This window comes from Phaethon aethereus (assembly GCF_964289735.1).
Source record: "Phaethon aethereus genome assembly, chromosome: 9".
Taxonomy (NCBI): domain Eukaryota; kingdom Metazoa; phylum Chordata; class Aves; order Phaethontiformes; family Phaethontidae; genus Phaethon; species Phaethon aethereus.
The window spans coordinates 21,566,980-21,591,573 of NC_138585.1; the positions used below are offsets into that span (position 1 = coordinate 21,566,980).

Here is a 24,594-nt window from a genome sequence, read left to right on the forward strand (position 1 = left end):
AAGGATATACTTAAGTCAAATTTTTCTGACAGATTAGGCATGGAAAGCTCACCTGGGTATACATCTGGGGTGTGTCAGAACCAGGTCTTCAGCATATTGCAGGACATGTTCAGTACTTTGCAAGATTGGGCTCTTAGTCATAAAAATATAATTTACATATAAAAATACAGCAGATGTCCTTCCAAAAAACACATCTTAAGTATTATTTCCTCTCATTAAGTTTTATACATTCAGAAACAGACATTTGAGATATACTGTGAACAGTGCAAAAGACTGTTTTATATTTATAAAAACATGCGCTGCAGTACCTTTAAGCGCCAACTGAAAGAAAAGTTGAGAAAGGTTTCATCCTCAGAGAAATTCTGGTCCAAGTTGAACTTTTGTTTAGCAAGTTGTAAACAGACGTCTTGGAATGCAGAGAATCCTCTCATTTCTTTCCAGCTAAGGTAGTCTCAAACACATCAAGTCCTGCTTTGAAGTAAACCTGAGCTGAATTGATGCTGTTCAGCACCTCTGACAAGGCTGCTTGAATGGTCTCATTTGACTGATGCAGTTTGCAGTGCTCCAGTGCCTCTAGCAGTACTGAAAACTGGCTTGTCCTTTCATCTAGTCTGTAAAGAATATTTCTAAAAGAGAACAATGGAGAATGGTAAACTTTTTACTCAAAACAATTCATCAAAAATCATCAAGAAACCCTGCAAGTACCAGCAACACTTTAAAGATGATACATATTATGCACAGTAAAGCTGACCCAGGGCAAACTGAAAGAAAACTGCATATTTATTACGGCTTTCTAAACCACATCTGTTCATTGATCTAGGTGAACGTACATTGAAATGTTCACTTGAACGTACATTGAAATGTTCACTAAAGCCATCAAAGAAATTTCACATTGCCCCTTGACCATTCAAGATTTTATTCAAAATCATGAGCCTAGACCTATCACACCCCTCATGAGGTATCAGTTAGATTTCATTTATTGGCCTCTAAAAAAAGTTTGGTTATTACTGTGGAGCTTTGGCACAGATTTCTCCCCCCCCCCCCCCGCTCCTGTTATTTATTTCACAATTCAGAGGTGAAATTCTAGCTGCATTGAAGTCAATGGTAAAACTCTCATTGCCCTCAGCAGAGCCTTTATTTCATCAATAATCTTTTGTGGCACCAGTACAAGAGCAACCCACCTTTAATGTCGCATACTTGAGGAAGGAAATAAATGGAATGCACAGCTAAACCCTTATGAAACAAATACTGTGTTTTCCTACAACATCTGCAAGACTTTTTAATGGCTTGTATAAAAACACATGAAAAGGTAACGCCTAATTCCTTGGAAGTGTTATCTGTGTGAGGTGTAGAAGGCTCAGAATTCAAAGCTAGTCAGTGATTTCAATGAGACTCTTTGAAGCAGGCTGTAAATGTTATCTAAAAGCAGGTGTAATCATTATCCTAATTAGAAAGTGTGTAAATATCATAAATCTCCACCCAGGAGCTGCTTTGACTGTAAACAGAAGTGAGTGAAATTTGAAACAGGAAAGTTACACGATTTGGTGCAGGACCTTCTCTATATATACAAGGCAGGTGCTCAGGGCAGAGGAGAAGTTGTTCCACAGAATGAAACCAGCAAGAAGGCGGGACAACTTGGATACTGTGTTAGTAACCTAATTGCATGACAGAACAGGCACAATGGCAACTCCAAATTAGTAACAGAACTGCTAAGTACCTACAACACAGATGAATACAAACGTGTATCTTTATTACGTGAGTCATCCAATTGCCAGTCTACAAGAGGGAATGGTAACAAAGTAGCCCAATAAATGACACCACAGAAAATCCGCAATCTTCTGCCATGTTTTCCAGTTTGAAAAAAGACTTTGAATTAGGGGCAATGGTTTTCAAAGATATATAATAACTCCTAGCCTCATAACACTATTTTTCAGTCTTTATGCTTTTACCTTCCTATATTGGGTACACAGCCAAAACCAGGACTGTGCCATAGGAATGGTAAGCTCTTTATCCCAACAACAATACATCTAGCCATTTCAAGTGTTCTGCAATGTAATATCCGGTAGTTTTAAACAGAGGAAGGAAACGGTTCGAATCCAACACTGCAATAGAAGGACAGCTTACACAGGTTATATAGTAGGTCATCAACGACCTAGATCATTTGGACTGAGACAGGTTATGCGCACTTGCAGGGAGACCTCAGCGGGGCCAAGGACCTCTAGCAAGAGGACAGTAACAGGCAGACGTGGCAATAACTTCTTCAGTTTGCACTGCGGCAGCCAGAGGAGGACAACTACCTGCTGCTTCAGTTCTGAGCTGATGCTGCTCTTCCTTGAGACTATGATGCAGCTTACACTCAAAGGTGACTGAAGTTATTTTATGGACTGTCCCTAAAGCATCTCTGTGATACAGTAAATGAAGACTGTGTATGTTGAGAACCAGAAAAATTCTTGGTTTGTTGGTTTTTAAGGATAGGCTGTTCTATGGGAAATACTGTAGTTTTCACAGCAGGGATTGATTTTGCTCCTTCTGAAATCAATTCAGGGACTCCTGCTGAGATGAGTGTGAGCAGAACCAGGCTTTTGAAGAACTCTCCTCTACAGTTTCCATAGTTCACCGGGAGACAGAAGCCTGTTCACAACCCCTCAAAGCCCTTGAGCAGCAGGGGCAATGCTAGAGATAATCACATTACTATCCACCTTCAGGGGGCATGTGACAGTCCTATCTCACTGATGGCTGGGAGAGTTTGACTGAGCTAGAATTCTGCTCCAAATGCCTACAACACTGGCATCTTGATCTGTATTAGGATCCCTCTATTCCTTTATTGGGGGTAATGTCAACTAACAAAAAAGTTGTAAGACAGTAACCATCAGCAGAGCAACACTAACTTGGGCTACTAGAAATCAGACTCTAAAAGACAGCACGGCCTGGAGACTGGAACATTTGGTTCCAGTTTATTGAGAAAATGTTTGTGGTGAATAGGAACACATCTTTTCCCATCCCATCTTCACGTGCTCTAGCCAAGGCACACAGGCTAAAAAGACCGTTTACCTCGGCATACAAGGATGTTAATACAGTTTAACTCTACTGTAACTGATTTTGGAATCACAGGTGATTCCACAGTAAATCCACAGGCAGGTGATCCACGGTGAAAGACAAGTATCCCTAGCCTGTGGCATCTGACTACAGCACAAATCAGTGCCTAATGAGAAAAGCTTAGTTGTTTGATGAATGAAAGAGACAAAGCAGTCTGCTGCCATAATTTAAAAGAGTATCTTAACTTTTGCAATAGTAATATGATTTTGGCACAGCTGATTGCATAGTATGACAGAACCTATTTTTATGTATGCAAATAATAAGTAACATCATACGGCACCTCCTGTTTTTTCAGATTTTCTGCTAGGAACTCGCACCAGGATCTTATATTTTTCAATTACTTATCTTTGCTTGGCAAGCCATGCCACCCCTTTGTTGCATAAAATGATTTCTCTCTTTATGCATGTTCATGAGAGTCAATTTATACAATTTTACTTATCTCTGTGCAAGCTTCATCAAATAAAAAAAATGGCTAGTCCAGTTTATTGCGTCCAAGCCTTTACAAGTTGGAAATGTGTTTTCATTAAAGATTATACACGGACTGAAAAATAAAACCCAGACATTTCATTGGCACAAGATACCACTGTGTGACCACAACGTGCATAATGATACCAAAAGATTTTACTTTGTACTGCGAAATTCAATTACTTAAACATTCCTTAATACAAACTGGTTTTGTAGCCTATACCTCTAAAACAACAATTGCAACTTATGGCTTAATTGCCTAAGTATCTACCTTAATTATTTTGTATTATTATGTATTATTACTTAATTATTAAGTATTATCACTTAACTTTTTTGATTTTATAAACATAATTCACACAGTCAGCCTGACCCACACAAAACAGAGACTCCTAAACAGAAAAGTATAATACATTATTGATGACACTAATGAAATTACAACACACATCGTTCATCTTAATGAGCTTGTTTCAATGACGCATCACAGTGACCTGAGAAGTTTAACACTGAAGCAGGAAACCTAATTAATAATTTCAGGCAGTATCATTGACAGAGGTAAAATGGCTCCAAACAAAAGAATCAGCCTTAATAAACTAAAGCAAAGAAACTACAAAGATGAATACTAAACGAACCTCTTCTATAACTTTCATGAGCCCTTTGCAGGCCTGGGCATATAAGCGTTATTGATCGAAACAATGCCATTAGGGTTAAATGCTGTTTTACATTATCACAAATAAGGAGAGAATGTCACCCCCACCAGACCAAAATGAATTTGACAAGTTCTTGAATGGCAGATCACACTAAAAATAACACAACTTCAAATTATTTTGGAGATTATATTAGAACAACTGGACAATACAAGATTAAACTAGATTACTACATTATTCTTGTCACGAAAAAGGATTTTTTAGATTACACAGAAAGTTCGTGTGTAGGTAATGTACAACACAAGCTGAATTATTCAGGCACTTACAAAGAGGCTCCTACCTAAAAGCTTACATTTGAGATTTTGAAAATTAATTATTAAATCATTAGGACCTGATGGCAAGTATACAGTCCCATATGAAATGAGCGCAGGTTTTCTCTGTGGAATCACATTAGAATTCTTTACTGATAAATGCTTTGGGCAGCCTCTGTCTATTCCAGTTATAAGACAATGTGCTGTGACTAGAGCTGTTTCAGCATTCTCACAAATTCAATTTTATAAATCCCTGAATTATTTTTTGTTGTACTTTCCAAGGAAAAAAGTGCACCAGAAGAGCCATTCTCTGCATTCCCCTTTCTCTTGATAATGTTCAGTTTTGAATGCACTTTTCTTACCTCTAGGAGTTTGTTTTCATTCATATTTGTAAAACATAAAGTGTTATTAACTTGGCAAATCAATAAGTGCATTCTAACAATAATATTTACGTGTTGGGACTTCCAGTTCCACAGGGTGTTTGTTTATTGTAGGACATAAAAAAATTACAAATTCTTCTTCCCTGAAAACTGCATGAGCTGATTTATACTAGTTTATTTACACTAGTTTGTACCTCAGAAAATTTTATGGTGAAGGTACAGAAAGCTTCCCTTCTTCCTCTGGGTCCCTCATCCTTTCGATCTTCAACAGTGCTTCTATTTTTTTTTTTTTTTTAAACTTTTTTTGACACCCACATACTGGTATTTCATCTTACCTATTTTATTTCACTGCACTATTGTGGCAGAAGGTTTATAATTGTAAAATTATATCTGCTAGCCATGTAAGACTAACTTTTATCAGGACAAAATTTATGCAGTGGTGAACTGTCATTACATGTCATTATAGCTGATCCAGAGAAAAAACGACAATGCTCATTTCTTGCAGGATCAAACGATGGAAACCACTGGGGCTGCGTTCATGTGACTGAACAACATGAAGGTGACCAGGGAAGATGGGGATATGGCAGCCAGCCTTTTAGAGCAACTTAGCTGTAAATGTCAGTCTATTCCTTCAGTGTCCTAAGTCCCCACAAACTCAGCGTATCGTATTTAAGGATCCTTTATCTGTGATGTGTTGTTCCTAACTTTTGTTTGCTACAAATCCTATCCTTTTTTAAGAGCCATCAACTGTTTTCATTTAGTGCTCTCATTTACAGCAAATTGTTCTGCCAGTACATATTACAGAAAGTGATATATTTAAATCATCTACACTCGAAGGTGAAAGTCTGTCAGAAAGATATGCATTTGTATGGTATCAGCAGCTAATAAGCTACAGGTAATCTAGACATCAAACCTAAATAAAGTCTAACCGACTGAAAGGCATTTCAAAGGCATCGTTATATGACAGTGGTAAACCAGATAAATTCTGTCCCTGACAGATAGAAATTTGTTTTGTATAAGAGACAGGAGTTAGGACACCTCTAATTGAGACAATTATGGCAAACGGAGGTTATGGTAAGTTTGCATTTAACAAAATCCTGTTGGGACATGGGACTACAAGGAGGTAATTATTCCAAATCTGAATTCATTTCTGAGAGGCCAGTTTAGAATAGGGCTTGTTAAAAACATAAATCCTGATTCTGGCAGCTCTGTAAAGCATCTAGAGGCTTGGCTTGGCTTGATTGCCTGCCAAATAAACAAAGGAAATATTGAAGCCAAACTGGAATGATAGCTGATTACAAGATACGTTATCTTTTATTTCCCTCCAGTTATCTTTGATTACAGTACATTTTAAAGGTAACGAATGCATTGTTGTAAACCACACTAATCTCTTACTGAATTATCGCTAAAGCCTAACCCTAACTCTAGCATAAGTTTCAGCTTGATGCACCTTGCCAGCTTTCGACCTTTGTCAAGGCCTCGAGGGCACTAATACGTCCCACTGGCCCTGACCAGCCCTGCCTGCCCCCCGCCCCGGCCTGGCCCACTTGCATCGTGGGGCACTGTGGGTCTGCTTGGAGTGGCCACTGCCCTGCTGGCCATGGTGTCATGCTTGGCTCCCCACCCTTTAGGGAGCAGCTAGCCCTCATCAACCCCTGACAATCTTCACCTAAACAGGTGACCCTGTCGGTCTTGAATCTATAGACACCCATCCTAACCTTACCTACCTTTAAACCTTTCCTGGTGATCGTTACAGATCCATCTACCAGTGTCCAATTTGCATGCACGAGCATTCAGAATCCGAAAGAGAAAGTGAGAGATCTATTAAAGAAATCAAGCCCAGTAGAGGTTGGTTGCGGCTTCTTTTATGACCAAAACTCAACATTCACAGAAAACATTCACTTTCACTTCTGTTCTGAAACATATAAGAAAATGATACTTTTGATAGTTGAATAATTACTGCCAACAGAAAAGACTGACATAAAATAAAGCTAACTGAATGTTAATCTTGATTTTCTGATAATAGGACAGTGCTCTGTGATAGCTTGGAGAAGATTTCAAATGGGATACTGTAACTATGACAACCTGTAGCTAAACTTTTTCCCTTTTATTGAATAAATAAAATATTAATATTTTTATTGAATAAATAAAATATTAAGTAATAAAATAATTACTTCATTTCTTCCTGTAATTTTTTATATTTTTGTGGCTTATGATGGCAAAACAGCTTAAAATAACCACAAACACATGGAAGCTGGAAGCTTGGTGCAAGTTGCTAATCCTAAGAGGACTGATGTTCTAGAACAGCCTCAGATAAGAACACTGGAGCTAATAAGTCTGACTACTTTAAAGACTGAGTTTGAGTAAAATCAGGCTTTAATAAAAGACCTGTTTGCAAGGGTTGAACACCAACATTGCCTTGCGCTCACAGTTTTTCCCCTGTTGAAAATTTGCTGAGTTTAGGGAACGTTTCTTTCTTACTTTGGAGAAAATAAGATCAGTAAGTAAGAAGAATCAATTCTACAGCTTCAACGGTACAGAATGACTTTCACAGAACAAAAGTGAAAAGGAAAAGAAAAATTAGGATGCATTTGTTCTTCAGAAGTTGCAAGTGATTATCACTGCTAAAGAGCATTCTAATTAATTAGGCATGATTTTCTCTAGAGTTTTATAGAAATTAATTAAGAGATTTTATCTAGAAATTCCTGAAGAAGGCACAAAACACACTATCAGACTCTTTGCCATAGAGCTTTCAAACCCTATCTACAGCTGATGAAAGAATGATAGTAACTCCATAGAAATGTAAAAATTCCTTGAAAATCCTGCAATATGTTTTCTGTAATTTCTTCGAACAAGGACTTGCATCTATACTTGAGAGTGATGATGCATTAAACAAAATTAATATGACTGTATTTTAAAGTGTTATTTGCTGGCAGCCACTGGTATGAAATATACTTTGTTAAATTTCAAATAACGTATCTGTTGGTAACAAATGTAGGCATGTTGTTCTTTGATTTATGCTACACTTGCTTTTCAAATGAAAGAAACATATGTTTATGCTATAAATAATTAGGAGGAAGCCATTTTTCTTTTAAGGATGTCTCAGTCTGAAATACTTAAATTCAAAACAGATGTGCTACTATTTTGAAGGACTTGAGGGAAGTGAGTTAATAAAATTATTTCCAAATGGCTCACAGCTGATGTTCTGAAGGCTTCATAGGGATTTTTATTTAGAAACCATGTAAAACATCTGATTCCTAAGGAGGAATACCATTTCCAAACAAAGCAGCAAGCAGTGTCCAGTGTTTGATGGCACAAACTGGCTTGACCTCTATCTCCAGTTCTGATCCTGACTAGGTTTATCATCTTAAGTAATTCTATACCATGAGATGAGAGACCATTAACATCATAGGCAAAATCAGAAAGTTCAGCATCATTAGAGTTAATTATGGATAAAAAATTTAATTATGTCATAAGATGTTCTTTAAAGAAATACCTAAAATTATATTTTTATTACCTTCAATACATATGCACAAAATTGACGCTTCTTTTAATCACAGTTAACGCGATTTTCCTGTCAGTGATCTCACCACCAGATTTCTAAGGCCTATGGCCTGGCTAACACGTCAGTGGGGGGGAGTATTACATATTAACTATTTTTCTAATTAATTCCATTTATTTTTGTACTATATTTGAGAAATGTTCCTGGCTAATATTTCAAACATATGTGAGTGGTCTTATCTGTCATGTCCAAGAATGTGGAGCCGTGTATTTCTTGGATCTAAAAAATGTTATTGACCCTACTGTTTATAAGAAAAATGAAATAATGTATAAAATATTCAGTCTCTGTCATATTTAATAAATCCCAAATCCAATATTCTGTATAAATTTCTGACATCATAAGCTATTTTTCTCTGTAACCAAATATTCTTGGCCTATTTAGCACCATAAGCACAGACTTGAGCAAGATCTGCCAGCAAGGGAACTTGAACGGAAGCTGTATCCTAATCGGAAGACTTACTAGGCGTTGGCACAATAGCTCTGCAGTGAGCTCACCGAATAGCCTTCTGTGAAAGGGTTTTTAGTCAGCAGAAAAACCGCTGTGAAATAGGCTAAAACATCTAATAAGGCCACGTATTCAAATAAATGTCATTACACAAAAAAGCCCAGGTTCTTTGCAAGGTCAAGACGATGCACATTCATGGAAAGCATGAGGAATTGTACGTCGTAGATGAAGTCTTGTCTTAAGGGCCACTAATGCTGTGTTAAATGACAATATACATAATAGTATTTACTGTACCAAAACCACAATAGGTCTGATGCATACTGCAGACAGAACTCTGTAAGTGTATAAATCAGTCTAATTAAAAGGATGGAAGAAAATTCATGAGACGTAAATACAGGGAAAATAAACTGAGGTATGTACACCCAGGTTTACCATTCATATCAGGGCAATGAAAAAGCTGGTTTCCAGCCATGACATAATCCCTAATTACAGTGTTTTTCTGCTTTTGCAGGTGTAATGAAAAGATTTTCATGTTCCCTGTTTAAATAAGCTTTAAAGTCAACCATAATTACATCTCTGCAGATGGCTAATTCAGTAGTATTTGTGCAGCAAATGCTCTTTAAATAGCAAAAATTTACAAGACAACAAATACAGTCATTACTTCATGGTCATTACATGTACCGGTGATTCCAAAGGAAAAACTATTTGAATTGCCACTCAGATGGATCAGGTGTTTTGAGTATGAGGTACACTCACTTTATTGCATCTTCTCAGTACTAAGAAAGGCCATAATTCAGCATGATTATCAGTCATGAGAAAAATAATAACCATAGCAGGAATTTGTAAGAGCATTATCAAACTAGTAATTGCTACTGATGTATGCTAGGATAAATGCGTTGCTCCACACACAGATGAATGTTAAAGACCCAATATCCCAGAGGATGAAAGTCTATCTATCTGGCCTGGAAAACGAATAACCACAGTGCTGTGCAATCTCCCCCAGAGGGGCTGGGTGGACTAAGCCAGAACCCTCACCAAAGTTGCCCAGTGCTCTGAGACTGCTCATGTTGCTAGAATATTGTTCCTACAGGTCCATCATGAATTAAACATTTCCTACACTTTCCTAACTATGCTTGTTCTGGGGAGCCATGTAGGTGGCAAAAGGTATCCTGGGGAAAGCTCCTTGTGCTACTCAGAGCTACAGCTTAATTTCAATACTACATTATGTTGATCCACTGAATGAGCAGATTCATAACTGTATCTTCTTCCCAGTCCCTCAAATCCCATTTTGAGCATCAGCACCATCTGAGTGAACAGGACGTGATCTTAATTACATCTGGCTTCTGGTAGCTGCTGAAGAGAGAAGGCAGTTCCTTTTTTCCCCCCACCCATGCTATACCCCCATGTAACAGTTGGGTACAACGTTTAAAAGGAATACAGTGAATAAAATACTTTCAGTCCACCTTATATCAAGGTTGTTATCCAGATTCTGCTAGTGACTTGGATGTACAAATTTCACTCGAATTACGATTTTAAACCGAAATTACTGTGCCAAATGTGTTACAGCATTTCTTTAAAGATAAGAGATAGCTATGTAGCTGCTATTAGCATCTAGTGTTCAGGATTTAATTGGAAGTATTTCTTAGTTTGTACCAACGTAGTTAAATTCACATCATTGCTTGTCATGCCATTAACTTACTGGTTTGTCATTGGTTTTAGGATTAGAAAAAATAACCTGGCAGTTAAGAATTGTAATTGAATTCTTATAAATTATATTCTAATCGGGGTGACCTGCAGAGATGACTCAGTCTATTCAGTTTTATGATAAAAAACACTTTTGACTATGCTGTAAAAACTCTGGATACTGACTCACGATTGTCACCACTTTTATAAATCCTGGTCACCAGACACATGGCTTCTATTTAGAGAAGCATATAAACCAAGAAGCTAATCCTTTAATTCAATGTCTGCTACCAAAGATGGAGAAAAATCATCTTCCAAGTAAGCATTAACTAAAGATTTACCAAGCACTGCACAGCATCTCGGATGTTCTGATGGTGCATAGCTGCCACTGTACACCCATCTTATGAAAACTTCTTTCTGCCTTCCCACATTCTTGGGGAGAACATAAAGCCATCCTTGGTGTACTTCCTGTGATTTTTTTGCTGTTAGTAGTTCATGAAGTGAACTGAAACTATGCATCACTTCTTCTGTCCTGAATATTTGAGTTCGTCATCTATAACTTATACTTGCACAAACTACAATCAGACTGCACAAACACTGCAGAGTTTGAAGGAAGAAGGCAGAAGAAAATGGGAAGACATTTTAGGTTTAAAAAATATATTTGGACAAATATTTCATAGAGAGAAGGGAGCTAAACAAGAACCGCAAAGCCAAGAAACATCAGTGAAGGATGAGAAAGTGAAACAAGTAATACCACTAATCATAAATCCATTTATAAGATGTGGAACAATTATAGAAGAAAAAGAGATGCAAATTTTGAAAGATACAAGGTATTTCGGGTGAAAAGTCAGATGGAAAATCACTGCTGTGCAGTAAGATGAAAATTCATTTATTCTGACTGAATGGCAAAATCTGAGGTACACTATTCTAAAACCAGTGCACAATTCTTTCCTCCTCCCTCAACATCATTCTAGTATTGCATTTACACATTGCACATGGCAGATAATATGAGACAGAACATTATCTACTACCACCAGTGCAACAGGAATTGTTGCAGTATTTCCCACCATAAGGAACATCAGCACCATATCAAATCACTCTCTGCTCCACACAATACAATGCAGAAAAAAAAAAAATTCCATGTGTTTGGTTCAGGCCAGTAAAAAATATCTCAAACATTACAACAAAGTATAAAAATTTTCTACTTGAAGCCACAAATGAAAAGTTCAAAATGAAAACACAAATCTGCAAAAACTCTATACAATGAGACAGAATTACTGTCTTCTGTAGAAACTCTTGGTGAGCTGTCAGTTGTTTTTTTCAGATGACGTTGCACTACATGTTTACCCATGTCACTGTTTAAGAATAGCAGAATATTTGCATCTTTCACGCTTGTCCCCTGTAAATCCAATAAGCAACTTGTTTACACATGGAGATTTAATAATGACTTTAATTTTCCTACTAAACATATCTCTAGAAAGTAGAGTCTTAGGGCATGAATATTTTGACACCTGAGAATCTGCTGCAGTTTATCAGCAAAACAGAAATAAATCAAATAGACTCTGTACATATGTCAGAAATGTATATAGCAAATCTCAATCTGAATGGAAAACATTTCTTCTAGTGAACAACAAACACTTGAGTGGCTTGAGATTAGCAGTGATGCAAATTACCTTTTTGTGTGGTGCTAAAAGCACCTTTTGATTGTTCTTTCATTTCATTATGGCAAATTCAGGGTGCACGATGTACCATTGCTTATAGCGAGTATTTTATTCAGTGCATTATAACGTACCAATTTGTTGTAATTTTTTAGCCCAATGATCAATCATGTCACGCCTGGGTATCCATGATAAAAAGCAGCAAAAGAAAGAAGTTTAACTTGCACAAATGAGCAATAAAACCTGCTGGAGGTCTTTCTTGAAAACAGATTGTTTTCAAAATCCTTACTTTTCATCTACTTATTACTCAATTCACTCAGTTACATCTATTAGACATAGCACAATGTCCCTTACAACAGTTCTCTAAGTAGCGGTGGCAAGATGCATACAGCCTTAATGGACAGGATAAACTTGGCAAGCTAAGATGAAACTCTTAAATGAAAGATTTTACACAAGTTGACTTTGATTTTTTTAAAAAATTGTTAAAAGACCTGTCAGTCAGGACATAACTGATCCTTAAGCAATGGTCCATTAAGAATAAAAACCACCTAACTGGAGCAGAAATAACAGCCTGAGCCCTTGTGTGCCTTTTTTGGACTTCACTTTTAAAGACAGAAGACACAAAGATTAGGTTGAGTTCTAGACATGGACCTGAAGAAATCAAACACCTTCAGAAAGAGAGGACATCTTACTGCCCTGAGTGTCCTCTGCCTGATACTCCATGAAGTTTTCGTGATTATCTAATTTCTTGGCAGTAATATTATTCATTGTTGCCATGCCACTGAAGTGCTACGCCTTTCAGCAAAAAGACAAAAGCTCTCTCTCTCTGTGAATACCTAAGGAGCGTACACACAGACTTGACAGATACATTAGGCTGACAGGTTGTCAGAGGCTGCGGTGATCAGCAAATATAAGAAATATAAAACATACAATGAACAGGGGGAATGTTCTTACTCATTCTAGGCAAAGATTTGAGCTCAATATTTACAAACAGCAGGAAGAGACATGTCATCTTGTTATCCATGATATTGCCGGTGTCAGTGTTTTGGTAGGTATGGTAGGTTTTGAAAAGCATGCAAAAGCATAACAGTAGACTTTTAGACTCAATGAGTTTTAAGGATTAGCTGATACACAAAAGACAAAGATGTTCAGCAAAGAGACAGAGAGGAGCCATGTCACTCAGCACTGATGTATTTACCCGATTACCTAACTTACAAACATTCATTTACAGAAATTAATTTTGTTCTTCCTCAGAAGCCATGTAGAGATTTGGTTAACCAAGGTCAGAACAGGTGTCAGCGAGTACTTCCTTGACCTTATCAGAGAAACTGCTTTCACTGGAGGGAAACTGCCCCAGGCCTTTGCTTTGATCTATGTTTGTTTACAGCTGAAGCACCCTTTGTTCAGAATACAAGATAAAGCATCTTCTCCTATTCGTAGCAGGCAACTACGTGTGCTTTATTGAATGCTGATGAGGGCAAGAATTTGGCATTTTCTTACTATGTGTCAGCATTTATAGAATCATCTTCTATCTCTGCTGAAGCTGACCATCTCATTGAGAGGACAATATGCTTGAGTATATCTTTTTTTTTTTTTCCTGTCCACACACAGTGCCTAAAGTTATGGAACCTCTGTTCTTACCTTAGCTTCGTACGTGCCCCAGCAGTGTACTATGGTTATTAGCACTAGTAGTAAAATATGATCATCAGAAAATACAACAGAAACGTTCAGCACAAGTATACATTGTAAGAGTGGAAAGCAAGAAATGGCCAGAGGAAAGAAACAAACATATACAAATTTCTACTGATTATTCCATTAAAATAATGACAAAGTATAAATCACAAAATTATGAATATTATGATTATGTTATGAGAAGCAAAGGCAGATAAATGAAAAAAATACCAGTAGCTATCTTATTTTGTTCCTAAATGTTTATTTTGGAAATAGAAAGTCTACCTGGAGTTACCACTGGGAATCACAGAAATTCTTCAGGTACAATAAAAATCAGAGATTTTGTCCTAACCCCAAATCAAGCCCCAGGGAAACCTTTGCAAAGCAGGGTAACATTTCTCAACCTATTAATTTTCATCATTCTGCCTGAATTCCTGGATAAGACTAAGATACCCCGATGACAGCTATACTTGTCTATTTCCAGCTCAGTTGGACATAGAATGTGATGGGGAAAGTATGTTGTTGTCACGTCTTCAGTTCAATGTCATGAAGTTCAGGTAAGAAGGACAATCGTCTAAACTACAGTGTTTACTTACACTGTATTGAACAACCTGCCAGTGTCAATCATCATTACTTAAATTTCGCCAGGATGTCCTAATATAATTATCAAAAAATAATTTGAATTCTGTTAGTAACTTTGAATAATTTTATTGCTCATTATAGATGAATAATGTATCAATTATGCCCAAATATTGCTCTACAACATTGACTGGAATAAGGCATCTATTTTTTTAAAGTATATATATACAGTAAGAGGCTACAGCTATGGCAATAAGTGTACAAACCATACCAAAAAAGATACAGAAGAGATGTATTAGTTGCCCTGTAGTAGACAAGCACAGGTAGGTTGCAACCCACCTCCTGCAATAAAGAAAAAAAATCCACCTTTCTTTTTAATTCAAGTTCTAGAAGAGAAAACATAGTATAGCTCCAGAGAGCTGTGAATTAGGACAAACACAAGCCTAAAAATGATGCCTAAACTTCAGCAAATTTGTCAAGTACTTTGATTGAGGTTGAGAATATGAGTCCAAATGGGTATACAGGAAGCAATCTCTTTTTCATGAAGAATACGTGCTTTACTGTGCACACAAATTCTTCCTTCAGAAGGCTGTAAATTACAGTATTTATGGAATCTTAATGATCTAAACACAGTTGGAGCCTGAAGGTCAAGGCTGCAAACTGCATCCTAAATTTCTGTTTACAGATGAAGCACAGTATTTATTGCCGCACTGCTTGCGCTGCTATAGTTAAAGGGCTGCCAGCATTTCCATTATAAACCACTATTTCAGGGGTTTATAACTTGCCCATCAATCTTCCAACTGGGATGAAACATGGCATATAAGGTCCTGGCTGTGAGACTGATTTTTTTGTTTTCTTTACCAAATTACAAAAAGAAAAGCTTAAAGTTGTACAAGGAAAAAAAAAGTTTTTTCAAGTACTTCTAGGGTTCCTGTGATAAAATTACAGCTTTAGAACACAAAATAAATTCATCTAACTGCATCAATTAATAGAAGGACTTGCGATCCCTAAAAAGTGAAAAATAACACAAATAGAGACATATTGTTAGATCCTTTTTTTTGAAAAGAACTGTACTACAGATTTTTAATGGCAGGAAAGGAAATCAGAAATCTATCACTGCCCTCAGTTCTGTTCGCATTAAAGGTAAATCTACACCACAATTACACACCTTAGCACCTCACAAAGAATGCATTCTTCTTAAATAAGTGTCTAAATGATGATACACAAGGGGCACTTTACTGTTATGTACTCCAGATGATGTTAGATAAAATAGTTCAGTGTAAAGTCAAATCCGGTTTTCCCACAAACTCTAAAGTAACCTTATCATCTGTTAACTCTTGTAGCAAATGTAATGAAATTAGGAGGGGAAAAATTACAAAATTTTCAGTTCCACACTATCTACTTTGCCAGTGTGAATATTGTACTCTGTGCCAAAGTACTGCCAAGAGTAAGGTGGTGAAAAACTTAATTCACGTTACACCTGCATATCTAGCAAATACATCCCAATAAATAACAAGCTTAATATTCCAAGAAATGCAAGGATTTAAATATTAGAAGACCTCAAAAAACCCTCTTATTGGAATCCTAAGTTTTGGTATTTACTTTTACAAATAAAGACCTGGGCCAGGTTCAACAACGTGCTGTTGCGATGCAACCCAGACATATTACATTATATTAAGTAGCTTTATGGCTTCTTTGCAACACCATACCAGTTCAGAAAAGAAAGAGCAGTGCTAAATTTGGAATATTAGACTTTATTTAATCACATCTGGTTTATTTCTTTATACTATAAATCCAGTCACAGCAGGAATGAAGTAAATTAGTCCCTCCCCAAATACCACTATCATATTTTCTTTGTTACAGCTGTAGGGATTTTATTCACTGACACTGTTGAGTTCACCACAACTACCTTCCTTTATTTTTCTTTTGTTTTTGTTAAAAGATGACTACATTTGTTTTATGCCAATTCTAATGCTTGGAAGAATCTCTTCCTCCTGATGCTGTAGCTTTCTGCTTTTCTTCCAAAGCCTACTTACCATCTATTTTGCGCCCACTTGAACCAATCACTTGCACAAGACATTTGACAATTTTTCCCATCAACTGCAACAAAATACTGTTTTATTACTTTAGTTAGTTCTGGTTGCAAGTACATTTATATTCCTGAATAACATAGATGCCTCACTCATTTCTGTGTCCTGGCCACTGTCTGTCTCCTGTCTATGTATGTCAGTTCACTTCCAAGCTCTCTTTATTGAGTATGCCAACCAGCTTCCCCTAAAGTAAAACCTGGGCATGTCTTTAAGGGCAGTTTTATTTGGGGAAGCCTCCTAGTGGGCAGTATGGATGAGCCATTGGCTATCTTCAGCCACAGAGTCCTTCAAAATAATCCCAGTAGGCCTGGTGAAGTCAAGCAGCCCACATATCCCTTTACTCTGTAGCCCAGGGCATTCAAAACATATCCTTGGGGTCAAGCTATGAAACGCTAGATTGATGGGCTGCAATACAGTGCTTCAGACAGTTTGTACTAAAGCACATGCACACAGTTTATTCCCTCTGCTGAACAGCCAGAGGGCCAGGCATTACTTAGGGCAGGCTTGGCCAATTCTTGCTTTTCAAACTTTTTTAAAGCTACTGATTGACACACACAAATCCGTGGGGCTGGATGGGATCCACCCAAGGGTACTGAAGGAGCTGGTGGAAGTGTTTACCCAGCCACCTTCCATCATTTATCAGCAGTCCTGGCTAACTGACTGGAGGTCCCAGTTGACTGGAAGTTGGCAAATGTGACATCCATCTACAAGACAGGCTGAAGGAAGAATCCAGGGAACTACAGGCCTTTCAGTCTGACCTCGGTGCCAGGGAAGTTTGTGGTTATGGACTGCCATCACGCGGCACGTACAGGACAACCGGGTGATCACGCCTAGTCAGCATGGGTTCATGAAAGGCAGGTCCTGCTTGACCAACCTGATCTCCTTCTATGATAAGATGACCTGCTTCGTGGATGAGGGAAAGGCTGTGGATTTCGCCTACCTAGACTTTAGTAAAGCCTTTGACACTGTTTCCCACAGCATTCTCCTGGAAAAACTGGCTGCTCATGGCTTGGACGGATGCATCCTTCGGTGTGTAAAAAACTGGCTGGATGGCTGGGCCCAAGGAGTTGTGGTGAATGGATTGAAACCCAGTTGGTGGCCAGTCACAAGTGGTGTTCCCCGGGGCTCAGTATTGGGGCTGGTTCTGTTTAATATCTCTATCAATGATCTGGACAAGGGGATCAAGTGCACCCTCGGACAGTTTGCGAACGACACCAAGCTGGGCGGGAGTGCTCATGAGCTTTAGAGTAGGAAAGCTCTACAAGAGGGATCTGGACAGGCCAGATCAATGGGCTGAGGCCAGCTGTATGAGGTTCAACAAGGCCAAGTGCTGGGTCCTGCACTTTGGCCACAACAACCCCATGCAACGCAACAGGCTTGGGGAGGAGTGGCTGGAGAGCTGCCCGGCGGAAAGGGACCTGGGGGTGCTGGTTGACAGCCGGCTGAATATGAGCCGGCAGTGTGCCCAGGTGGCCAAGAAGGCCAACAGCGTCCTGGCCTGTATCAGAAATAGTGTGGCCAGCAGGAGCAGGGAAGTGATTGTGCCCCTGTACTCGGCACTGGTGAGGCCGCACCTCGAATCCTGTGTTCAGTTTTGGGCCCGTCACTACAAGAAAGACATTGAGGTGCTGGAGCGTGTCCAAAGAAGGGCAACAAAGCTGGTGAGGGGTCTGGAGCACAAGTCTTATGAGGAGCGGCTGAGGGAACTGGGGTTGTTTAGTCTGGAGAAGAGGAGGCTGAGGGGAGACCTTATCGCTCTCTACAACTACCTGAAAGGGGGTTGTGGCGAAGTGGATGTTGGTCTCTTCTCCCAAGTAACTAGTGATAGGACGAGAGGAAATGGCCTCAAGTTGCGCCAGGGGAGGTTTAGATTGGATATTAGGAAAAATTTCTTCACCGAGAGGGTGGTCAAGCATTGGAACAGGCTGCCCAGGGAAGCGGTGGAGTCACCATTCCTAGAGGGGTTTAAAAGATGTGTAGATGGGGTGCTGGGGGACATGGTTTAGTGGTGGACTTCTTTCTTAGAAAGTGAAAGATGGAATAATTATGACATATTAAAATCAACCTGGGTAGTGCAGCTGAATACATATTGGTGAACAATTCTAGCCAGAGACAAGATGTTATGACTGGTGACTGACTAAGGTCCTCTCATTCACTCTGCTGTACTGCCTTTGACTGGTTGAAATGCACGCAAGAACACTGCTATATCATTAAATATGTTAAATAATGCTACAATGTCTTGTATAATTCTGAATCTTCAATGAACTGTAAAAAGTTTTAAATAAAATATAGGTGGATCTTGTCAAGCAGTATTAGACTTCCAAATATTTTCTTCCTCTGAAAGCTTACTGTACTGTCTAACACAAGTATCTGTCATGCTGCCTGAGCTGCCATCACACTCTACGTCTTGTTAGCAGTGAAGTCATGACAGAAATGCTACAGTGCTGCATTCTAACGACTTTTCTATTGTAATGAATTAATATTTTCTGCAGAAAGGATATAGGAAAAAGTAGCTTTGATCTTGGATACTCACTGAGGTTTTTTTTAAAAAGAGCATGATGGTTTTGAAAACCAAGCAATGTGATATTACTATTTAAGCTCAAATGAAGAACATGTTGAACATACCTATAAAGTCCTGGTGGAGCTCGATGAACCAGGAAGCTTTTCTCCAAGCTTTGTAGCACATCATTGAGCATCCTGACTCTGATAGGAGCTCTCTCCTTGGGGTCATTAGCTGGGCGCATCTCATCTGATTGGAACAATTCTGCGGTGTCCCTCAGGCGTGATGCCACTGCAAGCAACTGAGGAATGTCTACTTCATCACCTAGGAACAGGAAGAGCAAGACAGTTGCCAGTGATTCAGAGAACATCACTTACTACTCTTGCTTACAAGTCAAAATTAATAGTCCAATTAAAGCCTGAGCATCTTTTCCCTTCTGAGAATGATGTAATGGATCAAAGAAGGCCATAGATCGTTGTGCATAAGCTCTGATCTATTTTTCGAAGATCAATTTGGGCTGTGATGTTTTAAGATCTAATAAGCTACAAGGTACAATTTTGGGGTACAGCTTGAAATCTACCATTGGAAAAATAGGCAGGCAGGAAGCAATGGTTATAAATCAGTTAACTATAACATTTCCTTCTGAGACAGAATTTATTCAATGCCATTTGATGCTACTGCTCTCAAGTTTGAAAGCTCGTGCTTGGATTCCATAATGACTACTGTATGCAAAATCGTAATATGCAGAGTTTAATTGAATTTTGCTCAACATTTTAGAATCCTAGAGGTTAACAACAGTTGTAGAGGGGATGTGAAATTGTTCTTCTTAATCCCTTAAATCACATGCCAATGAGCCAAGTAACACTGTAATTGATATCCAAATGTATATTCTTATCCAGTCAATATTTTCAAAATTTTTTAAACTTGGAGTGCTAACTGTTACTTTGTTTGTAATGCTACACAGACATATGTGAATTGGAGCAGTGTGAACGTGCAGTCTATTCCCACCTGCAGTGCAGGTGAAGAGCATGCCCTCCTTTCCCAGGGTGTACATAGACTGCATTAATTTTTACAAGCACATGGAGAGAGAAAGCAGAGTCTGAACCTGATATAAAATCAAAGGAACATCAGTCAGCAAAAACGTTTCCAGGACACAGAAACGATCTTTAAGGCCAAGATTCACTTTGCCTGTCTTTCAAATGACGATTTAATCCAAACAAACCATTCAGCTTTAGAAGCTATCTCACCTTTAGCTAAATGTACAAACCTCAGTATCTTAGTGACTGAGATGATTAATCCAAAGTGGTTCAAGACACAAGTTAAATGAATACTGAAGTTCCTTGCCTAATAGGTACATGGAGAGATCAGAAATACTACGAGGAGAACATCAACCCATTTCTCAAACTACTTACGGATGGAGTCTGAAAGGTGAGCATATAACAGGAATGGAAAAGCAAATAGGTACAACAAAGAAATTCAAGGAAACGCCTGAATATGACATATTCTCTCTTGCATGGAAAAAAGAGATTTGCTATTGGATACATTTCAGCAAAGGGAAAGGAACTCATAGATCCCCATGCGCTCCTGGCATTCAGCTGACTAATGCATTACAACCTAGCAAAACTTCCTGAGCTATCAAGACGAATTTCAACAACGATCAGAAGCTCCCTGCAGGAACAGGAGTGACAGAAGATGGTTTATGTCTGTCTTGGTTTGGGACAAGGTTGCTTTGTCAATGGCTCTTAACCAATCCACCTTTCCCTAATTAGAATGGATAACAGGCACTGTAGTACCTTGAGGTATATGAGATTGGTATCTTTCTGATTGAGTCTGGAGTAATTTAAAGTCTGATAAAGTTAAGCTGATGCCTCAGAAAAATATTCTCAACCATATAATCTTGGTACATTTGGGATATTTTGCAAAATATCAGTATCCTCAATTTTCAAACCTCAGGCAAACATTCTGTGCAGCTGAAGAACTTGAGATTTCCATGCATATAATCCAGGCACTGTGCATGCCTTACCCTGGGACTTCTGTCAGTATAGAAAGGTATAAATTCACCCTGTTAGAAAGAATCCTTTGGTTTCAGCAAAGCACTTCATATTCCAAGTAACATAAAACATTTATAATTTCTATTCTAAATGTTATATAAACAATTGCAAATATCAGCTATACCTTTTCAATAGGGAAGGTGAGATAAAGGGAAAATACATCATTCTGTATTTGGAAAGAAGCCAACCAGACCACCCTTTTAAACATAAAAATCCTGTAGATGCTCTCACTCCTTCTCCACAGCATGCATTTTGCCCCTAAACCAACTACCTTTTACTTTAGTCATATGTAAAAAGCACTGTTTACATCATACTCTAAACACATTGTAGAACACATTGTAAAACAACCACCCAGGCCCTTTGTTGAAACTTCAGTACAAAACCTGGAAGTGTCTATGGATAGTGTTACCACAGAGAACTAAGGACATAGCTTTGAGGGCATCAGTAGTTTTTACAACAACATACAACTTCACTTCCAAGGGAAACTGTGATTTATGCTTCTCAAGTTGAGAAGCTGGGACTGGAAGGGCAAATGATTCTTAATGAAAAGGATGCATTAACTAATAATATCTTAAACATATAGTGATGCTTCTACAAAGAAAATTAAAAAAAAACCTGCAAGTGTTACTTCATTGAAGAGAAAACAATGCCACATCATTATTATATTTTGTGTTCTTTTCCCTCGTCTCCAGTATGAATCATGATGAATCATCTAAGCTAGTTGTTTAGTTGTTAAATAAATAAAATTGCAAGTACTAGAAAGTGACTCAAGAGTATGTATACTCTTGATCAGAGAATTATACTGTTGAATTTCATTACACTTGCTAAATGTAACTGGATTTTATTCAGAAACAGGTTACACCAAATAGATATTTATTTTTACAGACATTGAGTACAATAGCCTTTCCCTGTGTAGCTGATTGCTCTTATGAATGTACTGCTAGAGATTTAACATTTTTAAATTGTGTTTGTGCCCTCTGGTATGAATGTACTGGCCTATGAGCACCTGCAGGAGAATGAACACAGACAAGTCAGCAGATTAAGGCACGACGCTTGCTCTCCATGCATGTGAACATGTGTTTGTATGCAAGAGAGAGGAGAAATTGGTTCAGGTTTTGATTAGCTTGCACATTCATGATCAGCTATGGTGCGTTTTTGTATTCACTAGGAAGATTTTTCATGCTGTGCAAAATTGGATGATCAGAACTAGCAGTGGAAAATCTGAATGGGAAAGCTTTGTAGAAAGTACCCTACAGGGGCCAGAAACACAAATCCACAGACATCCTCAGTGCAAGGAATATGTTGCCATCAGCTTCAATTTTTCTACCATGACTGCTACTGCCCAAGCAAACTAATCTGGTGCTGTTACAAGAATTCTCTTTTCAAAGAGGCTGTCATTAAGCAGGCATGTTGTGACATTATTATTCATGTCAATACAGAGGAAGTTATCAATGACTTTGTACAGAGCTGCTGAAACATATATGGCCTACTGATACAGAATAGATATTCATCCTTTTCCTTCAGTCCCGAGTGCTTTGTCCATGGAAAATGCATTTTTCCATGATTTTTCTTTTTTTTAAAGGCTGATGGAAGGTTTGCCAGTACTAATATATAACAACCTTGAAAGGATACTGAGAAAAAGATGTCAGTGTCTCATGGCAAGGAAGGTATTTCTATCATATATACAGATAACTAACTGTTGTATTTTTCACCTCTGCAGCAGTCAAGAATAATGGGTGGGAACAGTAAAGAAGGAAACTTTCTGAACATTACAGACAGATGGAGAAAGTAACTCTGAAAAGCACCCTAAATGATCAGGGAAATACAGTCAAGCAGGTAAAATGATGCCAAGATGAAGACTAGCAGATAGCTGTAGGCAATGAGTACGCAGCCATCAAGTAAATGACAGAGATATGTTTCTGTATTGATTTTTCTAAGAACGGAGAGTTTAGACTGATGTTTTGAAATGTATGGGTTGAGTCAGGGCTGTGGAAATTCATGCAGACTTTCCTGGAAATGGCTTATCATAAAACAGATTATTTTTAAACTTCTGCTAGCACTGCCTACTATTATCACCCCAAGTACTTCAGCTGCTGTTAACATCTGTAAGATATTCATTCTGGGGAGAAGAAAGGGCCTAACTGATAGAAAGCAACACACAACTGACACTGCGTCAGCCAAAGAGCTTTAAATCACAGCCCTTGCCCTCCCTATACAGGGAAAACCAGAAAATCTCACCCCCACTTAATTTGTCTTCATAGGCGTCTCTCAGCCAGTACCTATTAGAGGTGGCTTACAGCTTATCTGACTTGCTTACCAGCTTCAGCAGCCTGGGATGAAAGTCACAACTAGGGAATCTTAGCATGTGTGCCCAGTGCTACTCAGCCACCATCTAAAGTGGGGGTAACAGATACCAATTTTTGTAAGGTCTGCATGAGTCTAGGTGGGCCCAGTGACTTGCAATAACAAAATAGTATCAGCTTCTACACCCAACAGCACCTAAGCGAAAGACGTGGCTATCAAACCTGGTTGCCTTTATTTTTGTAAACTGTGTAATTGAACTTGTTATAGTCAGGTGTAAAGGTACAGAAAGCCTTTTGATCCTAACACCTCCATCATCAGTCCCTCAAGCTTGCTGTAACATATACTAAGTTTCAAAGAGGCTCAAATACAGTGCAAGATAAGCTACAAGAAGCAAGTTCAGACTGCACAGTGCTAAAAGCATTCAGTGGGTGATATGAATGTTTTGAATAAAAATGCTTATATACATACAAAATACTTATATACAAATGCTTATACATTGGTACTTGCATATACATACAAAATACTTCTACAGAAGTGCTTAAAAGAACCATTTGTATCATTCATACACCAAATTTGACATCTTGTCTGTGCCCTACCTCAAAGGATAAATTGGGTTTTCATAGCATGCAAGGCATAGCGAGGTATTCCTGTATTAGATTCGAGTTGCAGTGGGTTTTGATTTTAAATGTGTGAAAGGCACAAACACCACACAACTGCAATGTGTAGTTAATAAGAATATTTTAAACTGTCACCTGTTTATGAATTTCTCTAAAATACCACATCTGTGATCAGATAGATAACAGCCTGAATAGCCCCAGGGACCTGGATTACAGTCTTGGAACCCATCTGATGTCATTTATGACCACGAGGTTTCCTGTTAAACATCAGACCATCAGGAGATGCACAAAAAGAAATGTCTCTCCAGTCACAACCCTTCCTTTCAGATGAACCTAAAAGCAGTAGCTTGTTTCCAAGAGTTATGTCATGTGCAAGCAGAGAGAACACGTCGCGTTAACAGCCATTTCCCCATCTTTCTGAGGAAGAGGCCTTGAGCCAGATGTAAACATGTGGATGACATTTCCCTATAACCTGCCATCCAGCTTATCCTGAATGTAAGAAATGGTTTATAAAGTGCTGAGTAACATCTTATTGAATT

At 38.3% G+C, this 24,594-nt stretch overlaps 1 protein-coding gene across 1 annotated transcript in view; it reads right to left on the reverse strand.

Annotated features, from left to right (window-relative positions):
* Window positions 1-427: 427 nt before the first annotated feature.
* The window catches only part of NAALADL2 (N-acetylated alpha-linked acidic dipeptidase like 2), a gene marked incomplete at both ends in the record, with an annotated part of 379,117 nt that continues 354,950 nt past the window's right edge, over window positions 428-24,594 (reverse strand). Inside the window, 2 exons of the mRNA XM_082003692.1 lie at window positions 428-626; window positions 19,209-19,407. Coding sequence (XP_081859818.1) covers window positions 428-626; window positions 19,209-19,407 — 398 coding nt within the window. The remainder of the gene's footprint in view (window positions 627-19,208; window positions 19,408-24,594) is intronic.